The 22,080-nt window shown below is 46.8% G+C and overlaps 1 protein-coding gene and 1 long non-coding RNA gene across 4 annotated transcripts; one reads left to right on the top strand and one right to left on the bottom strand.

Annotated features, from left to right (window-relative positions):
• Positions 1-1,551: 1,551 nt before the first annotated feature.
• Positions 1,552-17,265, bottom strand: IRF4 (interferon regulatory factor 4). Of its 3 annotated transcripts, none has more exons than XM_017680747.3 (9): positions 17,195-17,265; positions 15,735-16,000; positions 14,300-14,486; positions 13,412-13,500; positions 12,573-12,717; positions 10,328-10,435; positions 7,625-7,978; positions 4,730-4,842; positions 1,552-2,770 (listed from the first exon to the last, which is right to left on the bottom strand). In XM_017680747.3, exons 2-9 carry the CDS (start codon positions 15,948-15,950, stop codon positions 2,627-2,629), a joined length of 1,356 nt encoding a protein of 451 aa, XP_017536236.1. In that variant the 5' UTR covers positions 15,951-16,000; positions 17,195-17,265; the 3' UTR covers positions 1,552-2,626. The 3 variants fall into 3 exon arrangements, with proteins under 3 accessions (XP_017536236.1, XP_017536238.1, XP_017536237.1); XM_017680749.3 differs by having other exon boundaries at positions 12,573-12,714; XM_017680748.3 differs by having other exon boundaries at positions 15,735-15,995; positions 17,195-17,248.
• On the top strand, positions 16,009-21,437 carry LOC140846673 (uncharacterized). The gene is made up of 4 exons (XR_012126023.1): positions 16,009-16,773; positions 18,706-18,750; positions 20,376-20,434; positions 21,342-21,437. It is a non-coding gene; the product is annotated as an uncharacterized lncRNA (long non-coding RNA).
• The last annotated feature ends 643 nt before the right edge of the window (positions 21,438-22,080 follow it).

The raw sequence follows: 22,080 nt of genomic DNA, 5'->3' as shown, positions 1-22,080 counted from the left end.
GCCTGGCATTCCTGGGCTTGGGTGATGGGCACGCTGCTCACTGCACTGTGGGATCTTAAGTTTTCTCTCCCAGTGGGGCTGGCTTTTCCTAGTTCTTGCTGGACTCTCTACAGGGTGACAAATTGTCCCACTTTTGCCCAGAACTGTCCTATTTTGCCCCTCATTGTCCCATGATGAGGGGGTTCCAACGTTTTGGTTTATATGAGTTGGTCACCCTTAATCTCTATAGTGTTTCAGAAGACACCGACTCTTGTCCACAGTTTTACTAAATTGCAAGAACAAGAGATAAGCCGAGAACAGCCACTTGTGAGACCTACACGGTCTTTCCCCCTTGATGCAAATCTCTTCAGCACAAGTGCCTGAACCCTTTTACAGAACCTTCCATTGAGAACTAGATTCTAGTCTGCTAATCCCACTTCATCAAATCAAGGAATGAGGCAGCCACGCCATTTCAAAGTCCCAATACAGCGGTGAGGATTCTTCACCCTGATTATTTTATAATTAGGTTTACTCACTGGCACACACCTAGATCCCTCAAAATTAAAAGAAGTCAATAGAGATGTGTGCAAAGGTAAAAAAGGGTGAGTGGCCCAAGCCAACAGCATTTTCCAGAAAATGTAACTCCAATGTTAAAGCGGCTTAATATTTAAAAAAGAAAGAAAGAAAGAAACAAGTTTACAACAGCAGTTGAAATCAAGCATCTACTTGGAGAATTAAGAAGACAAACACCCCTCGGACACACATAGCCTCTCTGAAGTGCTAGGTGGGGTTAAATAATCTCCAGAGGACTACGCACAGGGCCTGTGTCACAGAAGTTCCTAATTTTTTCCTAATTTTCCCCTTAGGATAATATACCCCAAAATACTTCACATCTATAAGATGTATAAATTACTGCAGTTCACAAAATACAATTTGTTGTCTGAATGTATTCAGTCTGAGTGGCTTATGAAATACCTGAATGTACTGACTACAAGGCCTCTAAGAAGAGTGAGATAAATCTGTATTTTGGAGTTAAAAGAACTCTGCATAAAAGTGGGTGCAAGATGATCCCATGAGTCTTTTTTTAAGATTTATATCTATTCACAGACAAGTGAAATGTGTTGGAAGTGTAAGTCAAACTCTTCTTGTAGACACTTGTAGGGCAGAGGATTTGGTCTAGGGACAGAATGAGAATGCACTTTATTTTTTGCCTTTCTATACTGTTTACATTTTCTGTAGTTAATATGCATTATTTTGTCATTTAAAAACTCCCTTTAAAAATTTAAAAAGAAGGAAATGACATTTCCATATTTCATTTCTTGCAAAACTGGATAAAAGTTATAACCTGTCTAATGCAAGGGATAGTTTGCTGAATGAATTAAAAAATATAGATTAGAATATGAGTGGCACATTTTTGAGAACTATCAAGTCTTTTGTTGACCCTGAAAGTAATAGCAATTATTCTGTAGTATGACAAAGATATCAGATGCCCACATCACAGTCTAAACATCTGTACTTTTCCAGGACAAACAACAAGTAAGTCAAGTTTACTTACAAAAGTGGAGATCTTAGTGATTCTATAAAAAGATGTATTTGGAAGAAGCCCAGTATTTTAAGGCCCAGTTAAACCATTGTTGGCATGAGGAAGCATATAATATACAAAATAAGCAAAAACAGCCCACTAAGTCTGCAGTTATGCAACCAGTGAAATCCTGTCATCCTTTTTCCTAACAGAGTTCATCCATTCACGAGGTGCCAGCTCCCCCTCTGTAGTGTTGTCATGGATAACTAACTGGTGGCCAAACAAAACAAAACAGGGTAAGAGGGGAAATGTCACCAAGTTTCGAAAATACATCTTGAGTACTTGGATTGGATTGTTGGTCTCATTTTCCTTCTTTAAGAAAAAAGTTTCAGTAGTAATTTCTATAGAATGAGAGACAAAAATATCTCCACCAGCCATTGCTAGATTGTAGAACAGACAAGACTGTACTACTCAAGGTCCCTAATGCTTTTTGGGTCCAGAAAATGGCAACAGAGTCTACCAGCTGGCTCCAGGGGCACCTAAGGGGAGAGAGCAAATGGGCAGCGGGGAGCAGGGCAGGGGAGCCCAGGCTGGTGGCCACAGTCAGAGGTGCTGAGGCTCCCCCTCTGTCAGCCTGTTTCCTGCCTTCAGCAAGCATTTTCTACAAGAGCAACATCCCCTACTTGCATTAGAACATTGCTGTTGTGGGCAGAGTAGCCTCAGACTTAGGTTTTACTTCCCTGAGAAATAATACAACACTTGAGTGCTTTCCTCACTTAGTGGTCAATACTGAAACATTTTCTCAGTCTTCAAGCAAGAAAGATCCACATCAATCAGACAGAGCATTTAGGGAAATGTAAACACGCGTGTTGGTCAGTTTTCACAGCTGTCACTGATGGTGGCCATCCACAGAGAGGCCTGGGAACCATCCTTCCTCGTGGAAGGAGCTCATCTCTCAATGAGATGGAGCTGAGTTTCTACACATATTCTTGCTGAGTTTCTCCTCCTATGTTGAACTGATGCCCCAAATTCCAAGTTCTTCAAACATAAAAGAGGGGGTTCAATCAGGTGTTCTTGCCAGACCAGAAATTTACAGTGAAACCAAGTCCCTCGTCTGGATGTTTTTCATTCCTGAATGGAGGAGTGGCGGATGGATCTGTGATAATCCTCAGGGCTGCTGACGTGTTCGGGTAAGTCATAGCCCCTCAGGAAATGTCCACTGTTTTGTTGAGCAAAATAATAGAGCTGCCTGGCTAGTAGAGGTTCGACCTTTAATAAGAGATTTAAAAAAGACGTTACTGAGATATGCTTCTGAACATCCTGCAGTTTGCTCATCATTAAATAATAGCTCTCAGTGTTAAGGGTACAATGAAGTCAAGTCCAAGCTAGGTGCTCTGACACATCAAAACACTTCAGATTTGGAGCCTCTGAAGAGCTAACTTTCTGTTAGTTCTCACACCAAGCTTTAAACAGAACCCACTTAATTCTGGGTTTTAATGAAAGTGAAAGATGATACTTTTAAATCAATTGGGGATTGATACTTACATTTAAACTAAGACTAAAGCATATCAGGTGAAATGACCAAATTAAGAGTAAGTATGAGGTAATATTCAGGGCGATTTAGGCAAAGGAATTAATTTTTCTACAACTGAAGTTTGGCAGGGATGAGGGGGCTCATCCTGAACAATTTTTTATTTCTGTGTGACCTACATAATGTGTACATTTCTAAATGAAAAATAAGAAAAAAAGGAATAAGACAAATCAAACACCAACAAAAACTTCAGCTGTAGGGAAAGACTAATTAATTGACTTCAAATTCATCCAGTTATTCGTGTGGATTACATTCACAAAAAAATACTCAACTTTCAGCTTTCCTTGAATTTACAGCACCTAAGAAAACCAACCACTTTCACCCAATCAATTGTGCTATAAAACTGATCCTTCGTTACTTTATAACACACTTCAGCACAACTCAGTTGAAATACCTGAAATAAGTTAAATCCATAAATAAGAACTCCTGGGTGCACACATGTTCATTTTTGCTTTTCTGCTGCACACAGTGCCATTTCAGGGGTCCTTGCCTGGGAACACATCTTTGTCTAACTTAGAGGAAAATTAGTACCTTCAAAAAAATCCCTTAAAATCAGACTGATGTAGGAGTTTATCATCAGGTTCTGAAGTACTATTTATCAATACCAAATTCATTTAGTCATTTAACATCCAGTTGTTAGTAAGATATTGTTATATCCAAGTTAAATCAATCACGACAAAGCTCAGAAGTCTATGGGACTATATTTTTGTTTGTTGGTTGAATGGTTTTGGATTTTACAACCAAGAAGGGAGAGTTGTGTGTTCAATATTAGACAGTGTTTTATTTAATAAGGAACATTATCAGAACTAAAATCTAACCTGAATTTTGATATCAGGGTAAAGGTTTTTACCTGTTGTTGTTCATTATCCATGCCCCTTAATAACTCTCAAAGGTATGTAGTGATGAAGTTTTCAAATTCAAAAGTTTTAGGTATTCTAAATTCTGTTCTCTATGGAAGATTCATGTGAAATATTATCTATATAAACTTTTCTTTCTTTTATTTTTAGTGAAAATGGTGTTTACTTGCCACAGTTGAATCTACCTTAAACTGTGCTAGGGAGCGTCATGATGGTCTATCTACATAAATTCCTTGAAAGATTTAGCCGCCCCCAAGTACATACGGACCTTGATTTCTAATAATTAAAAAATTTCTAGAAATCCAGAAATAAAAGAGGGTTTGGGAAACACTGGGGCAGGACCTACAAAATATATGAGAAATGCACAGCTTCCCATTTGGGAAAAGCTTTTCCATCAAGTGAAGATCAACTAGAAACATTTTAAAAGCAATATTAAACGTGGAGAATTTTAAAGGGCAGCTTTTTGCATCAATCCTTTTCCATCCCTGTAAAATGGGGATATGACAACTTCCTTGAAAAATGAAAAAGATGGGAGAAACGAAGCCCCCGGCTAGAGGGAGCCTCCGTTTGTGAGTAGGTCTCCCTGGGGCCGAGCACAGCGTGCGTGCGGGGCTGGGCTGCACCCTCTGCATTGCTCAGTGGGCCGTGCTTCCTCCCTCACTATTTTCCCAGATGCTTGACGTTTACTTTTCATTTGAGACTTCAAGCAAACTGAGACCCTAGCCCCTGACGCACAGCAGGGAAACTCAATCATGTGAAAGGACGTGGCGAAATACTCACATGCGCAGTGATGAGCTTCCTTTGCCTCTGAGGATCTGGAAACTCCTCCCCGAAGCACAGAGTCACCTGGAATCTTGGCAGGGGACGGCCATGGTGAGCAAATGCTTGCAGCTCTGGAGAAACCCCATAAGAAAAAAAGCCACACTCAGAAACTCTCATCACTCAGTGCTCCAGGTTCAAGCAGGAAGCAAGAGCTCACTGCTGATTCAGAGACTAAAACAGGAATGCAGAGTCTTTATTTCTCTACGTGGGGTTCTTAACTTTCAGAGCCCAGATACAAAATCGCACAGGCATGTTCCTGTGAGCGCTTTCCTTGGGCGGCTCCAGGTTCCGCTGGGTGCTTCAAGGGGAATATGCCCTGCTGATTAAGAGCCTTGCTTTGCGGCACTGGACCCATGAGGATGCAAAAGGTAGCAGAAAGGTGTGAAAAAGGAAGAAAAAGAAACGTAGCCACTTTGAGGCAAAAGAATAATTTATATGAAAGAGAAGTCTTCATTGCAAAAAAATCAGAATTTTCTGATTTTTCCCCGGATTTCTTAAAAACATCATCTCAGAACTGCTGAGCATAAGAACCAGCATCTGTGCTGCCCAAGACCTCTACGTGACCCCTGAGGCACAGAAAACATTTATGTTATCTTGGAGCCTGAGCCAGTTATTGGGCATTTGGCACTAGGCCCAAACTGTGTCTCTGAGCTGACTTGCCACCCTGGAGAAGGGTGGTGATGAAGCACCAGGGGTCCCGGCTGTGGACGCGTAAACCCCGAAGGCACCACTCGCACCCCAACGGAGCACAGCAGACCCAAGCACTGCTGGAAGGAGACCCATCCAACCCTGACATTGACCCACGTCCTGTGCTTGTATTCTCCGTGACTCTTAGGCCTCTAACTGCGCCTATTCTTTCCGCTAGAGTCAACCGTCATGTCCGCAGAAGGAACGTGCTTACACATAGCTGCTGTAAGTTCTGCAGAACAGCATGCAGATGCATCTTTATCAGATATGCACCCTCGGGCTCTGCCTTTGGGGACTGTCCCTAGCAGTTTGCAAATCCTGAATGGGTAGATATCAAAGATTTCTACTGTTCTCTTCAACTGAAGAAAAATTTCTAGCTAACTCACTAGACTTCCTGCTTTTTTTTTTCTTCTAGAATTTAAATCAAACATAACTGACTTAGTCAGATAGTATAAAAGACGTTGACACCACTGAGGTCTGAGACTACCCCTAATAATCTGATCAGAACAACAAGTCGGCACAATTCTCTGAAAAGGTCATGCCTCAAATGCTCGATACTAGGAGAACATTTTGTGGAGATCCTTGATTATGCAGAACACAGACCACTACACAGCTGCAGATTTTAAGTGTGCAGGTTCCTCCTAGAACCTCAGTGAACACTTCAAGATAAGAGGTTGCACTGAGCAAAAAGCACAGTTATTGGTTCAGGGGAAGGAAAAACAAAACAAAACAGCTCTTGCTCACAGATAAATGTTAAATTCTAGGCAAGTGAATTCACAGCCTGAAGATGCTCACAGAGGGCGCACCCTGCTTCTTGCCTGTATCCACCTCCCAGTGAATGTTATGCCTCAATGTATATGTTACAGCCTCCTGAAAGCACAAGAATACTAACCTTCTTGAAACATGAGTGAGAGAAGCTCAAAGAGCAAGTGCCATTTCCCTTAGATGCCTTAATTAAAGCCTTAGTCCTGTGGCATCTTCTGAATCCAAAGAGTCCAAGATCCACAATCTCTACAGATAGGCAACCCCATGGGCTCTTTCAGACCCCACTGTAGACATGAGGTACAGACAGGGGTGCCCCTTGGCCGCTATTGGCTCTTCCTCTGGCCCCACCACGATCACCATGCTAGATCCCAGGATGAATGGGCTTCAAGTAGCATGGGCTCAGAGGGAGAGAAGAGAGTTCAGATCCACGTGCACTTCTCACTGTGGTGCTGTACCTGGCACTAGAGATTGGCTCCCCTTTTCTCTTGCCATGCCTCTGCGGGGGCATTAGTCATCTTACCACATATTTGTTTGAGGGCGCCAGAAGAGGTTTGGATGAGCCTAAGGAAATTTGGGCAACTTAAAACCCAAATGGCTGAGCAAGGGTCAATGGTCCAGAGCACGTTTTTATTTTAAATGAATTGAATCAAGAAGCACATTTGGGGCAAGGAGAGGCATGTGAAAACGCAGACACAGGGTGTCTCTGAAGGGGAACTGATAAAAGAGAAGGTTACGGGTGAAGCAGAAGAAGAATGGGTAGTTGGCTGGCAGGTGAACAGCTCTCCCTCCTAAGAGCCGCCGTCAGGACAGGTAGACCCGGATGAACACCCTGGGTGGACTTCAGCAACACGGCCCGTGAGCTCACAAAAGCCAGCCCAGGGCTAACTTAATTGTCATGAAATCAAAACTAGGAAAACAAAGTTTATGGGTCTAGAAAACATGATTTGAAACATGCATATCATGGAGATAACTGAAAGCTGTCTCATAATTTCCCCTTTGCAGAATCAGTTCAACATACTACACCTGCTGAATGCACCCAGGGCACCTGCAAAAGGACCCATCTCCTACCCAGGAATGTCAACAATATACTTCTAATCTCTACAGTTTTCCTAGAAACCTTAAAAGAGCTGAAATGTCAACAGGTATGCTTGCCAAGACCACACTACAATAAAGTGTGGGCATTGTTAGCAGGGTGACCATTGGTTGAGTGCCAGCATTTCAAGACAGCAGCCTAAAACACTGCCCCAAGGCAGCTTCCTCCTCCTCACAGCCCCACAGAGGGTAGGGCAGGCGGAGAGGAGGCAGAGGCACGTGGTGAGGAACAGAGGGGCCCACTGCCGGGCCTCTGCAGCAGTTCACAGGTGCCGGCGCCCCATCCCCACAGCTACCCAGGTGAGTTACCGGACAAGAACTGCTGCGTGTCGAAGAGCTTGCAGGTCTGGTCCCTTTCCAGCTTGTTGGGTCGGTCGCTGCACAGCGCTAGAGGCCCGTCCCAGTAGATCCTGCTCTGGCACAGTCTTTTGGCATAAAGCCCATCAGGGGCCATCCAGAGGACCACACCCCTTTCTAGGTGGCTCAGCAGCTTTTCAATGTTCTTCCTCTGGCCGTTGTCCTCCGGGTAGGGGAAGAGGACCTGGTCCAGGTTACTGGCATCATAGGTGTGGCCATGAGAGATACGGCAGCCTTCAGGGCTGGACGTGGTCAGCTCTTTCACCAGGATCTCTCGGTAGTACAGACAGATGTGGAGCCGGCAGTCTGCAAACACAGAGGCGGCAGGGTCAGCACGAAGCATCCAGGGAGGGCTGGACACCCACCAGGATGCCATGCTACTCAGAACAAGCACAACTGGTGGGACACAAGATGCTCCATAAAAGCTAAGAAGTTCTAGGCTCAAGGAAGGAAGGAGACGCTGCGCACCCTTCTCGCCCTGCTGGAGACCCCCAGACCGTGAGGACGGTATTGCAGTCCCACAGAAACAGATTTCATGTTGTCTGACTCAGCATTTTCCAAATTTACATGACTGTGAATTTTGTTTTTTGGAGGGGGTAAGCAGACTTTTAATTAATTTTCTACAAAATATGTTTGACTTGTAGTTGAGAGCACCACTGATAAAACAATGTGTTATTTTTTTATGATGAAAATATTTGTCTAAAATTTTAAGTCATACCACTGAATTAAATTCATCATTAGGCATGCAATCAGTTTTGATTTTAGAGGAAGTATGCCCTAAGTATAATTTCTACTAGCAATAAGAGTATGGTGGTACTTCAGGTAAAAGAGCAAATATGTCCACATGTCAGAAACTACCCTAAAAATATCAATATGATATCATTTAGGTAAAAAAAATAATTACATATATATATATGCACACACTGAAGTTTCCGGAAGGATAAGTATCATAACAGTGGTGATCTCTGGGTGGTGGGAATGTGATATTTTTATTTTCCATTGTTGCTTTTCTGATTTTTTAATTAGTACATACTGAATATGTACTACTTGTATAATAAAATTACTTCATGTGGAAAGAAAGGAATCAATGAGAAAACCATCCTAAGAGTAAAGTCTGCTGAAATTCCACTGAGCTGTGTGTTTAAGTTTGAAAATAACTCTAAAACTCTGCTTTCTAAAACATTAAGCAACATGAATAGATTTTTGAAGTTTTGCTGATTTCAAAGTCTTCTTTTAAAATATGACCCATAGGCTGAAGGACCAAGCTAGGTGTGCAAAGGGCCCCTTCACTGAGATGCACGTGGGCCTCACGGATGAGCACAGCTCCCGTCCGTAATGCATGGGATTTACAGATGAGTGGGAATCACAGTTCTCTAGTAAATGTGCTCAAGCTTGATAATTAATCTGTTTATGTACACCAAAAACAGAGACCCACAGAACCCTCCTATTCCTCAATGGTAGGTTTTCAGACTTAACTCACATCACTGTCTCCATTTCTGCCCCCACGAGCACTGGCTGAGTGCGCACTCAGATGGTGTGCCCTGCCAGGGTGGCTGTTGGCCATTCGTGGTGACTCTCAGGGCAGGTTTCATTTCATTTAATGCCATCAGAAATCACGAGGTCGCAGTGATATAAATAGATGTTTATTTCCTACTCTTCAGGCGCCCACACAAGTCTGAGGTGCTCAAGAAAAGGGTTTGAAAGTTTCTAAGAACAAACACAAGCCTTTTTGCTCAGAAACATTGCCTCCCCTCCATCACTCAGGGCCTCTTAAGAAAGGCAGCAACTTTCATTTAGGACTTTGCCACTAGGAAAATGAAACAGTAGAACTCCAGCTCCCCTGGGAGAGAGAAAGGTGCCCCCAACTCTGGTTCCCTGAAATCCTGAGAATTTCATTTATATTTTCTATCACTGCTTTTTAAAGAGGTCAGAGGGCAAGGTGAGAATTCTCAATCTTAAGCTATTCATTTTTACTATACATACAAATCCCATTTTAAAACTATCCAAAACATTATCTAAAATATTTATATATATACATACACCACATGCACTCAGTAAACCTTGAAGTGCCTTCCTTAAAACAAGTAAGATCTCCTGGTGGGCAGGGTTCTTTTTTTTTAAGAAATGAAATCAAACCTAATCCTTATGTTTGCAAGATGTATCAAAGTTCGGAGAAAGACCACAACACTTGTCACTTCCAGGCATACCAACATGATGAAGGGAAGCGGGCAGCCCTAGGGGCCCAGGACACCAACGAGAAGGGCCTGTGTGTGGCTAACCCCGGGAGAGTGACCAGCTTTTCAAATGAGAAGCCCAGGTGTTTGCTTCTGCAAAATCAGACTCCTTTGTGAGAATGTTGGCTGAAGAGTGGCCCTTGGTAAACAGAACTGGAGTTGTCTGCATATTTCTGGAAATTCAGATAGATGCCAACAGAGAACTTAAAATGGCTTAGTTCAGACAGTGATGGGAAAGGGCATCAGAATCCGAGGCTGGCTTCTCAGGGCTAACTTCCCTAATTGTGCTCCTCATTCTTGAGGTTGGGAGTCAGTGTGTCCACACCTGCTCCAGGTCCCAGCTGCAGGGAGCTAGTGCCTGGGGGCTATGCACACCCACCGCCCCCTCAAGTCCACCCAAAGGGGAGGGTGGGGCACTCACCTGAGAGCGCCAGGGCTTCAGCAGACCTTATGCTTGGCTCTATGGGGATCCCGGGGGCCTGGGACTCAGGCGGGGCACAAGCATAAAAGGTTCCTGTCACCTGGCAACCTGTGTTTGCAAATAAAAGTCAGATGCTGTCTACATAGAGTGTCTGATGCATCCAGAGGCTGTCTCCCCAGCGGGGCCGCTCAGCCCCAGGGGCAGGAAGGGCCTTGGGCATTCTCAAGGGGCAAAGACAAGCTGAGGTGCGATTGGAAACGCCAAGCTTGAAGGAGGAAGGAGCTTTTTCACAGCTTTGGAAGGAAACTCGGAGCTCTCCCTCTGGAATTTCCTTCCCTCCCTCCTTCCTTCCCTCCTTCCTTGCTTCCCTCCCTCCCTCCCTCCCTCTTTTCTTCCCTTCAGCACCCATCACCTCACATTGCAGCTGTGTGTATGCCCTGAGAACATTGAGACCTACTCTGTAAGCAACTTCCAATACCACAGAGGACTGTTAACTCAGTCAGTAATGTTAGATCCCCAGAACTTGTTCATCTTGTAACTGGAACTTTGTACCCTTTACCTGACACCCCTCCATAATTGTTCAGCAGAGTAACTGAGGCTCAGAGAGGTGAAGTGACTGACCCTTTTCACACAGCAGGTTTACAATAGAGCTGTGAGCTCAAGTCTGCATGAGTTCTGATGCCAAAGAGCCCAATCAAAAACCTAACAATTGTTTAGCCCATGTTTGTTTAGCTTTCTACTTCAGGGTTCAGGAGAAAACTGAACCATGTCTTCAGGCAGTGCAGTAGCTGTGTGTCCCATTCAACACGGATAGAGAGGAATATGTAACAGAATCCAATTTTGCTGGCACATAATTTAAATGCCACCTGTGCCTCAAAATATGCCTACCTGTTCCACCTTTTTGCACAGGTCAAGGCAGTGCCTCCTCTTTGAGGTTGTGGGTTCAGTAGCGCCCCATGCCCTGGACACAGGTCTGAATTTCAGAGACCAGTTGAATGTTAGCTTACCCTCCATGATACATCAAATGAGCCTTTGCTGCCTATCACTCCTGAAATGCTAATAAAACTGAATTGAACTTTTTTGTAAACACGCCACACAATATAAATCTTAGACAGTGGTATCCTTCTCCAATACCATGACCCTAGAGTGCCCTGGACATGGCTGGAAAAGGGAAGCTGACCAAATTGTCGGGGAGCAAAGACCCCAGAACACACAAAAAGGTTCTGGGTGCTGCCCCATCTCAGGGTTCCTATTTAACTAACTAACTCAAAAGTCTTAAAAGCTTGTGTTTTGCTGTATTACCATGTGAAATTTTCTCTGCACTTAGCTAACTGCTTCTGCTGAGAGATCTCGTCGTGATGTCTGGGGACCTCCTGTAGGCATGGGATCACATCCAATCTAGAGAGAGCAAGGCTCTGTGACCCGACACCAGCATTAGGCACCCCGTGCAGACTGTTCATGGTTCTTTACATAGTGGTCATTCATTCCCTTCTTATCACTTCTAATCCCAAGAACAGCCACTACGGGCATACCACTGTTTAAGAGGAATACACTAGCTCAGTAATCTCCTAGTGTCCCTAGGGAGGGAGGGCTTGGGCACGGCTGTACCCATTTTATAGATGTGTGGACAGAAACTGACCAGTGAGACTATGTGGCCCTCAGTTAACATTAAGGGTCAATCCAGGAAAGAAGACTGTCAAAATCTACCACTTTTCGCCCAAGATTAATTAAAGGTTTACATTATTCAGGGATGATAAGAAACACTGACCTATTAAATAGATAATTATATAAGTACATCCAGCCAGTTTGGTATCTAACACCCCCTATCTTAAGTGCAAGGCTGGGCTTTAGGGTTAGATCTGAAATTGAATTCCAGCCCATAATTTTCACTAGGTAACTCTGGACACATCCTTACATTCTGTGAGCTTGCCTCTACAAAAATGGGGCAGTTTAGCTCATTGCCTGGAATGATCTCTGTGATGCTTAAACAGAATCCCCTGTAAGGCAGTTCCAAGCATAGGCCCTGGCACAGGAGACCACATGTCAGGAAATGTGGTGTCCTTCCTCTGAGGACCTTACCATCCTACAGGAAGAGAAATGTCTCTCCCAGCAGCTCTGAGAAGGGAAGGAGCTGTGCTATTGTCAATAATCAAGAAGGACCAAGTCAGGAGAAACCAGGCCCTTTGGCCAGGTTGCTCTGCTGGGCCAGCAGCAGCCACAGGAGCCAACCCAGCACACTCCTTACCGTTTTCACAGGTTGGGCCTTGCCAGTGGTGGCTGCGAGGTCCAAAGGCCACAGGACACTGATACGGGATTTCGGGGTGTGACTGATCAGGCACATAGTCCCGCCAACTTCGGTCATGGGGTGGCATCATGTAGTTATGAACCTGCTAAAGGCACATGAGGCGCTGAGCTGAAAAGCAGCCAGCTCAGCAAAGAACAATTGGTTTGCGCTGGGAAAGGGAGCAGATTCTCTATATCCTCCCAAATTCCTCTGGGAATCTCCTGTTTGGCTGGCAGCCAAATCACCTTATCATCTGAAAAGGCTTTGGAGTGAATGGCTCATCACACTTGGGGGAAACTAGCCATAAAGAATCAAAATGCACAATGGAGACAGTATTATAAAGTAATGATTCATGTAAAGCTTCATCATATGGTTACAGTGGCACCAAAAGTCCTACAAGGAAATGTGCCTTCTTTTACCCACTGAAGTGAATCAAACAGAGCTGTGACTCACACCAGAAAAGTCTGAAGAGCCAGCGGCCCTGCAGTTCCCAAGATGAAGCCCAACATCCAAAATCTCCGACCTCCACAGACAGTCTGTCTCCCAGAAGATTTGAGGGTCAGTAGTAAAAATCCATACCAACAGGTGGACACACCTACCTCTCCCGTACTTAAAACCAACACTGATAGCAGTACAGCTGCAAAGTGACCAGGGCTTTGGTTTGGCTGTCTAACTAAGAGCCAAGACAAGTTTCTGCTGTTTTTGTTTGTGTATTTTTCCTGCCGTGTGGACTAGCCAGCTCAAGAGGCCCCACATAGACCCAGCCCCCGCTCCTGGAAGCCCTGCAGCCTCTACCATACCTGAGCTGGCAGGGAGGCATAAGGTGCTGTCATGGTGTAGGGGTGGTTCATGGTCATCTGTGGGTCTTCCAGGGTGAGCTGCTTTGCTCCTACGTGTTTGGGCAAAAGGGAAATGGCACAGGATGAAAAAAGGAACTGACAGAAGTAAACACCAAATCTTAGAAAAATACCAGAGGGCTTAATTCCTAGAATGCATAATACAATATTGACAAATAAGGCATTTTTTAGCAAGTCCCCTGGGCAATTGTTTGTTCAGGCCATTAAGCTGATTTCTGTGAAGTTCAACACATGTAAGACAGATGGAAAAGTAAATGGAATGCTGTGTGTGAATTCATCTTGTGACATAAAGTGTCACCTGTATGGCTGGTCTAAAATATAGATTCTTGGGCTCTACTCTGACATACTAGTGGGAATCTTGGAAAGAGGGAATCTGAATTTCAGTAAGCTTCCCAACTGACCACATTACATTCTTTAGAGCTGACACTACTATTATTATAAATAGTAACAATATGCATGTATGCTTCCTGTCTACAAGTGGTTAATTATGAAAGACTGACAGATAACTAAAGTTTCAAGTAACTTCTGAATTTTTTGGTTTGGAATTTGGCCTCTATCTTAATAGAACTAACTGAAAAACACACATGTGCCCACTGATGCACATACATGCATATGCATACACACACAGGGAGAGACTTGGAGTCTGAGAAACTGTCCTACACGAATACCACAAGAATTTCAATATAAGACCCAGAACTGGGCCTGAACATGTGGCAGGAGGAAGGCAGATTATAAAAAATCCAAAATAAAAAAGTGACACTCAGAGTGGAATTCAGGCATTACAAGTGTCAGGCTGCCTATATTCTGTGAGCCCAACCCAGGAAATCCCACCTTTTTTGGCCCCCTCAGGAACAATCCTGTAGACTTTGTAGGGGTCTGAGATGTCTAGCTGGCTCCTCTCAACCAGTTCCTCAAAGTCATTGCTCTTGTTCAAAGCACACCGCAAACGTGTCTTCCAGGTAGGAGGGTCTGGCTTATCAATGCCTTCTCGGAACTTTCCTTTAAATAGTGCCCAAGCCTGGTGGGAAAGACAGTTAAAACACAGGTCTTTCAAAAAAAAGAATCTGGGAATTGTATTTCTAAAGGAAAGAATGGTGCTTAGGTATTTCAGATTTACATTGTTTCTCAAAATGGGGGACGAGGCACCAGATGTTTTTCAGGTAAAATACTTTCCACCTGGGACTCTCTCTCGCTGAGTTGAAGACAGGTGGTTTGAACCTTCTCTAGGTATTTGTACAAGCAGGTTGAGATGTGGAGGACCCCTGGAAAGGGCACTTTTCAGTGTCTGAAGGGAGCTTGATAAGGACTAGGGACAGAGCTGTGGGATGGGCTGCTACCCAGTGGGTTCATCTGGATGGTCAGACGTCTGAGGTACTCTGAGAGCAAGTTCCCCGAGGAAGTCCCCTTTCGCCCGCTCTGCCCACATGGGGCGCGACTAGGCCCTAATGCACAGCTCACTGGCAAACTGCTCCGGGGAAAAACACCCGTGACCGTACACAGAAGGGGGGACAGAAAGATTCGGAGAAAGGCCCAAACAGAGAGATCCTGAGAGGGAGAGAGAGGATGAGGCAGAGAAAGAGAGCCCAAGGGGTGTGTGTGTGTGTGTGTGTGTGTGTGTGTGTGTGTGTGGTGTGTGTGGCATCGGGGAGGAGGGTATCCAAAGAAAAGTTTCCAGAAGGCTTGAAAAGAGGGAGTTACACAAACCGCGAGACAGGGAGGGAGGACCACAGGGGAGGAGACCCAAGGAGAGGCCGAGCCAGAGCACACGGGGGGGGGGGGGCGGGGAGCCAGAGAACCGGGTCCCGAAAGAGACCCCCCTCCCCGGCGAGACAGAGAGGCAGGGACAGACACCGTGAGAGCGCCGGAAACACCCTGAGCAGCCTCGTTCGTGCACCCTACGGGAGCTCACAGAGACGGGAGACAGGCATCCGTCAAAGGAGACGAGGATGGACCCAGGGGTACCGAAGGAGGCTCGAATGGAAACAGGGGGCCCACGCGAGTGCAGCCAGGAGCGCCCCAGCCTGAAGCCCGCGGGCATTTCCCCGCTGCGCTCCCTCTGGCTCCCGGGACCGCTCACGCCCCGCGCCCTGGACCGGGGCCCCGGCCTCCCGCCTGTGAAATCACCGGACAGCCTGAAACCTCCGGCCCCGTCGCCCCGATGCTCGCGGCGCCGCCCCGCTGGGTCTTCCCCCGCGTGCGTCCCCCTGAGAACTGCCGGCGCGGGTGGGCCCCGCACGCCGGCCAGGGGCTCCCAGCGCGCCCTGACCTTGAAGAGCGCGGCGTCCTCTTCTCGGTTGTAGTCCTGCTTGCCCGCGTGCTTCCAGGGGATGCGGAACACACTCTTGTCCTCGTTCTCCCACACCAGCCCCGGGTACTTGCCGCTGTCGATCTGGTCGATCAGCCACTGGCGGAGTTTCCCGTTGCCGCAGCTCACCGCGCTCATGCCGAACTCGCCGCCTCGGCTGCCGCCCTCCAGGTTCATGCCCGGCGCGCCGACCGTCACCCTCTCGCGCCTCCTGCACCCGCTCTGCGCTGCCGGGAGAGCACGGCAGCCCCTCAGCCCCCGGCGCGGTCCCCGAGCCCTAGAGCGACGACCGCGAGGCCCGGAGTGTCCGAGGCAGCGAGGCACGCGCAGGAGTCGGCCAAGGTTCCCGAGATCAAGCGCCCTCTCAGCTGCCACGGGCTCGTCCCCTGGGCGCGCGCGGTCCTGCCGCCTCCCGGGCGGCCCTCCGCGGATCCCAGGCTCCCTGCGCATCTTCCGACTCTGCATTCCCGTTCCGCACCCCTCAGCCTCCCTCCTGGGCGCGCACAGCCAAATCCAGCCTCCTGCCCCGCTGGCGTCCCTTTGCACACTGCGCGCAGCTGCTGCTGCTCTCTGCCCATTCTCAAGCCCTTGCGGGCCAATTTCCCCCTTCTCTGTCACTTTCCACTCTTGCCCACTCCCCAGTTCACACTCCTTTGGTGGCCCTCTCGCGCCAGGGGTCTCGCGCAAGCGGGCTCGCCTGCAGTAGGGGCGGTCCAGGCGGGCGCCCTCAGGAACTCCTCCCCGGCCCTGCGCTACAAGAACACCCCTGGGTCCCCGCCAGGCAACAAGGATTAAGGGGGCCCCAGGAGGGCAGCCAAACAGCGGGAGATGCTGGAGCGCGGGCGGGGCCCGGCGAGGGAGCTTAAGGCGCGAGCGTGCCGGGGGGCGAGGGTCGCGGAGCGCAGCGGTTGACGTAGAGCAGCGCAGGGCCCCCAGCGGCCCAAATCTGGAGCTTCTCCTCCTCTGCCACCAGCCGGGGAGCTACGCGCCGGCGGCCGCGGTGAGTTTGGGCCCCTTAAGAACGAGGGGCAGGAGGAGCCTCTGGAGTAAGGGGCAGTTCGCGCCGGGAAGCCTGCTGCCCTTGCGAATCTCTTGGACAACCCCGTGACAGCCACTCCTGGGACCCTGTCAGCCTCGGTATCCCACCGGGTCCGGCGCGTGGCCCCCCCACCGCCCGGGTTGGGCTGGCTCGGGATGCTCAGGCACCTGGGCGGCCCTCCAGCGAGCCCGCGCTAAGGCCGGGCCAGAGCAGATGGGGTGGGAGTCGGGGCTCCCCGAAGGGGCTGCTCCCTCCCTTCCCACTGGCTCCGAGGCTGGGGTTCCCCGCGCGGCCCTGAAGATGGGCCCGGGACCTCCGCTCTTGCTCCTGGTTCCCCGTGCAGCTGACCTCCCATCGTGCTCCTGCAGACCCCAGGCCTTACCTCGCCCCAGACTCGGGCTGAGAGCAGCGGTGGGTCCCAAGCTCAAGTGGTGAAACTGAGACTCCGAGGAGGGAAAGAGGAACTTTATAGAGCTTAAAAGCCGCGCTGGGGGCGGGGCCGGGGCTGGGAGGGGAGGGGCCAGGGCTGGGAGGGGAGGGGCCGGGCGGAACAGCGGCGCCGGCGGGCTGGGGGAGGCGAGCGCGCAGCGCTTGCCGGCTGGGAAGAGCTGCCGGGCTGCGAGAGTGCATCAGGGGGCCGCCCCGCCGACCTGCGGCCGGCGTCCTGGGCGGGCCACGCCGCCCCGCTCCGCGCGGGCAAGCGACCCTCAAGCAGGGCGCGCGGCTTCGGGCACCCTCACTTGGGGCGATTTCCCGCGAAGTGCAAGGCGCGAAATGGGGACCTTGCCTTCGCCTCAGGACCCGCGGGAGGCTCGTCGATCACCAGTAACACCTAAACGACAGCGATGTGGTTAGCGCGGGAAGTGGGGGGGCGTGCAGGAGCGGGAATCCGGTGCGAAGGGGACTTCGTTTGCAGAGCACGTTACCCAAGACTGAGGAACTGTCCACTTCGAAGAACTGTGGGTGGGTGGGGGCATCCTTGGCACCGTCGTCGTCACCAAGAACCCTGCCCCCCGCGGTGTTTGCAGAACATCATACTCATTTAAAAGAAAAAGAAAAAAAAGAGAGAGAGAGAGAAAGAAGGAAAGAAAGAGTGGGCCCAGGTGCCCTGAGCTATAAATTGTGGTTCCATAGTGTCTGCATGTTTGAAATCTCACATGCTTTTGCATCTATTACACGGTGAACTGAGGTGACTCAGACAGACACTGCATAGCCCCCAAAGTTTGAATTACGGCAACGTGAAAGAGTAGGGGAAGAGATTCCGGAGTGTCCAAATGCGCCAACTGCTTCTGGACTTAGATTCATCTTAAAATAACATCGTTTTAACCTCAAACTGGTAGAAAGCAATTTACTGGTGGAGTATAAATATCCAGAATAGGAACAGTATTTAAGCAAACCAGAGATTTTACTTAATTTTCTGAGATGGTCTTAATATTAAACTTCATCCCTTAGCATCTGCACACTGAACTTTCACCAGAGCATCTTGGATGCCCAGAGCTTTTTTATGTCCTCAGCAATTCCAGGTAAACCATCAGATCACTGGTTTCTATATGATTTTGGACCACCACCACCCCAGGTCAATGTGCAACTTCTGACAAGCTTTTGATTTCCCTTATTTCTCAGTTTTTCTTTTAATCTTATATATCGGGTCAATGTCTCCTGCCCAAAGAAGAAAGAAAGTGTAGGCTAGAGCAAAACAAGCCACAGGGCACAGATTAGGTACGGCTTGCTTTCCTAAAACTAACGGACTTTCTCAGAAAGCAACAGGATGCCATGTTTTTATTCACCCAAGTAAGTTTTCCATTATCAGAGTCTTTGTAATAAACAACAGGGTTTTGTTCAAAGAAAATTCTGGTTATAACCTGTATTTCTTCCTTTCTTCTCCTTTTACAGACTCATTCATTCAAGAAATATTTTTGAGCACCTACTACTTCTCAGGTACAGTTCTAGACACTTGGGATTCTTCAGTGAACAAAGCAGAGACTGCTGCCTTCATGTTGCATTACTTTTAATCAATGAATTACTTTTTCCCCAAAGTGTTCACAAACAACAGAACGAGATTGCTAAGAACAAAAACGGCAAAGCAGAACTTTTTGCACTTTCGTACACGTGTCCTCTGCACTGGGTTTAGTTAGTTTCAACATTTTCCTTGCTCATCTACTTTTAGAATTTCAAAACAACAGTCGTATGAAATCTGAGAGCTTTCAATGTCTACCTTGTTTTAAGATGTGATTGCTAATCTTCAACGCCATCTTCTGGTTTACTCACTTACCATATTGATCTACTAGAAATGATTTTTTTTTATGATGAGGTGAATACAGAGAATGAAATATTTTAATCACTAAAACTCTTGAAGTCCTCCTTACCCCTGGGAGGAAGAGGGAGGTGAAGGAGTGGACAGGTAGGTGCTGCCAGTTACTCACCGGGGACTTTCATATCTTAGTCATAGTTGAAACAAAAATGACAAAAGCTTTTAAAATTGACCCTCCCCATGCACACTTGAGAAAATCAAAGTGTTCCTCAGTAAAAGACTAGACAATTATCTTAAAATGTCACAACTTGTTAAAGAGGTGAAAACAAATAGAAAGTTAGTTAATTGACTGTCTATACAGAACAAGGCTGCGCATTCTATTCTGAGGCAAGGTCATTCACATCAGTGAATTGTCCTGAGGGTAGAGTACCATGGTACATGGAGCGCAAACTGAATGGAGTATTTCAATTTTAATTTACTTCTATCATAAAGAGACTAAAAACTGAATTTACCTAAAGTCAGTATTTTTTAAAAATCAACTTTTTAAAATTATACATTCATGTGCAAGAAAAATATCTTAGAAAAACCCATAGTAGAAACAATAAATAAATGATTGAAAGCTTGTTTTGAATAAAACTATTTTCTCACTAATTCATTCTTTAAAACATGGAAGGACTACAATTTTTTATAAACAGTGGAACTGTAAGAGTTTAAAGGGTGATCATTTTTATTTGAAAAAAATCAGGAAAATACTAAAAATGTTTTGTTTTTATGACATAGCTCATAAAAATCCTCTAATGCTCTTTGGCTATGTGTGTATGCAATGTTAATTATTACCATTGACCATGGCATCTTGTATGGCAGTGTTATACTGTTATTGTATTATTATATTATCATATAAATATCATACTATAAAAATACTATATACTAACATAGTAATATACTGTACTATACATACAATATACTGTACTATAGTAACATGGTAATATACTATAGTATATGCTATGCTGTATAATATTCTGTAGTAATATAGTGCTAGTGTAGTATAGTGTTGGTATAGTATGGTGATACGTGCTATATGTAATATTATAGTATTATTATTCTATGGTGTTCTTGGTAATTAAATGCTCAGGTACGAGGATAAGCTAGATCTGGTTCAGATCAGAGTGAAGTACCCATTACTATGCAGGTAATGGCTTTCTTGGCTCCTGATGTGCTATGATAATGAAATGATGATCAGTACAACGCTGGCACATCCCAAGTGCCCAACAAACCAGGACAACTATCGTTTATGTTGTGCTTCAACTTTTAGGGAAGTTTCATAGACTTCATCTCATTTGACCTCCCGGGCAAATCTTCCTGGTGGACAAGGTAGGCACTATTCAGGCCCACCGTACAGATAAGGAAAGAGGTTTCAAAGAGGCCCACTGTGGTCCAAAGGGCTTGCCCAAGAGCACATTCTAACCAACTGTTCCCAGAGCACAGGCTATTCAGGCCTCTTTTAGGCCACAGAACATGGCTTTTCTTTAGGGTCAGAGTATAACCCACTTTCAGGCATATGGGGAATTGGACTTGTTAGGTTTTAAGCAATTATGTAATAAAAAGTTACAAAGGCAAACACACAAAGACAACACTATCTCCTTTCCCTTGCTTATAAACAACTGTTCCCTTTCTGTGCCCTCTTCCTGCCAGCACTCTAGGAAGTGTCTGTGTGACATTTCCTTTCTCTCTGACTTGTTATGCTCCGTACAGAAGCAGTGACATGGCTTGTAACAAGGGACCACTTGATACTGCCGACTCCCTTAACCAAGCCAACAAAAATGCAAATGGTTTGCAAGAATTTGGGGCATTTCCTGAAAACTGAAGCAATAGGTGAAAAGCAAATAGCTCTATCTAATTCCACTGATTTGTGGAATGCTGGGTTATTCTACAGCATCAGTTGTCATTTGAACTGAACATTGTGAAACTACATTGTCACTTTTCTCATATGAAGTACTACTTCCAAGACTTTGGGAGTCTATCTTCAGGTGTGTCTTCAGGAAAGTTTAGCTTATGCTCCAGTAACAAGTCACCCAAATCTCAGGGCTTAAAACCACACAGGGCTACTGCTTGTTCACATGAGTTACTCACTGCTGGCCATCACCACTCTGAGAATCAAGGTCAACAGAACGGCATCTAGAACATTCCTGGTCACTTGGCATAGAGAAAGATATAGAAAGAACCAAGTGGTGTCTCTTTAAGCTTCACATCACTCTGACTCACGTTTCCCTGTTATAAGGCAAGAACCAAACTGGAGGAAGAATTTCCTGGAGGTACCATGGCTAAGATAGGAGATGGGAGAAAGGCCAGGAGTCTAAAAGGTCTCAGTGCGGAGGCAAGGAGCTGGGGGCGGCATCCGCGGAGGGATGGAAGAGTATGGGAGGGGCTGTGTGAGTAAGGCACGATGAGGGGGGAGGAGTCAAGGATGACTGGAGAGTTTCTAGGCTCAGGGAGGGGGGGGTAAGGTGTGACCAAGAGGCTAAGCAGAGAAGTCCGCAGGAGGCAGGGTTATGGGGGATTAGCGGGGGGACATCTGGGATAAAAACCCAAGATGTAGGTTGAGCTAGGTGAGTGCAGTGGTTCCTCCAGGCACTGTCCCTTTGTCCCCTCTGGAAACACAGAATTGTCTCTTGATCATCTTTGAGCCATAGCATCAAACAGTGCTGAATGCCTCGTGGCAATGAGCTCTACAAATGAATGTGTCTTGCCTCTGAGCAAGAATACAGAGGTCCCAGTCCTCCATTTGGCCTCCAACTGGGGGCCACAGCAGACCCCGAGATGGAGGTAATAAGCTTGTGGGACATTCATTAGGGAGGGCTCTTGAGCCAAATCCCTTTGGCGTCAGGTGGAGGAAGCTGAGATGCAGTGCCTGCCACGTGGTCTGTCAGGGCTGCAGAGAGCTCTGGAGCTGGGAAGAGCCTGCCCCACCTCGGGCCACGGGACAGGGCCCTTACCACATGGGTTCATCAGCCATCGGT

This window comes from Manis javanica, chromosome 16, assembly GCF_040802235.1.
Source record: "Manis javanica isolate MJ-LG chromosome 16, MJ_LKY, whole genome shotgun sequence".
Classification (NCBI taxonomy): Eukaryota; Metazoa; Chordata; class Mammalia; order Pholidota; family Manidae; genus Manis; species Manis javanica.
The sequence above is the reverse complement of the archived record's forward strand: the minus strand, read 5'-3'. Positions and strand labels throughout refer to the sequence as shown.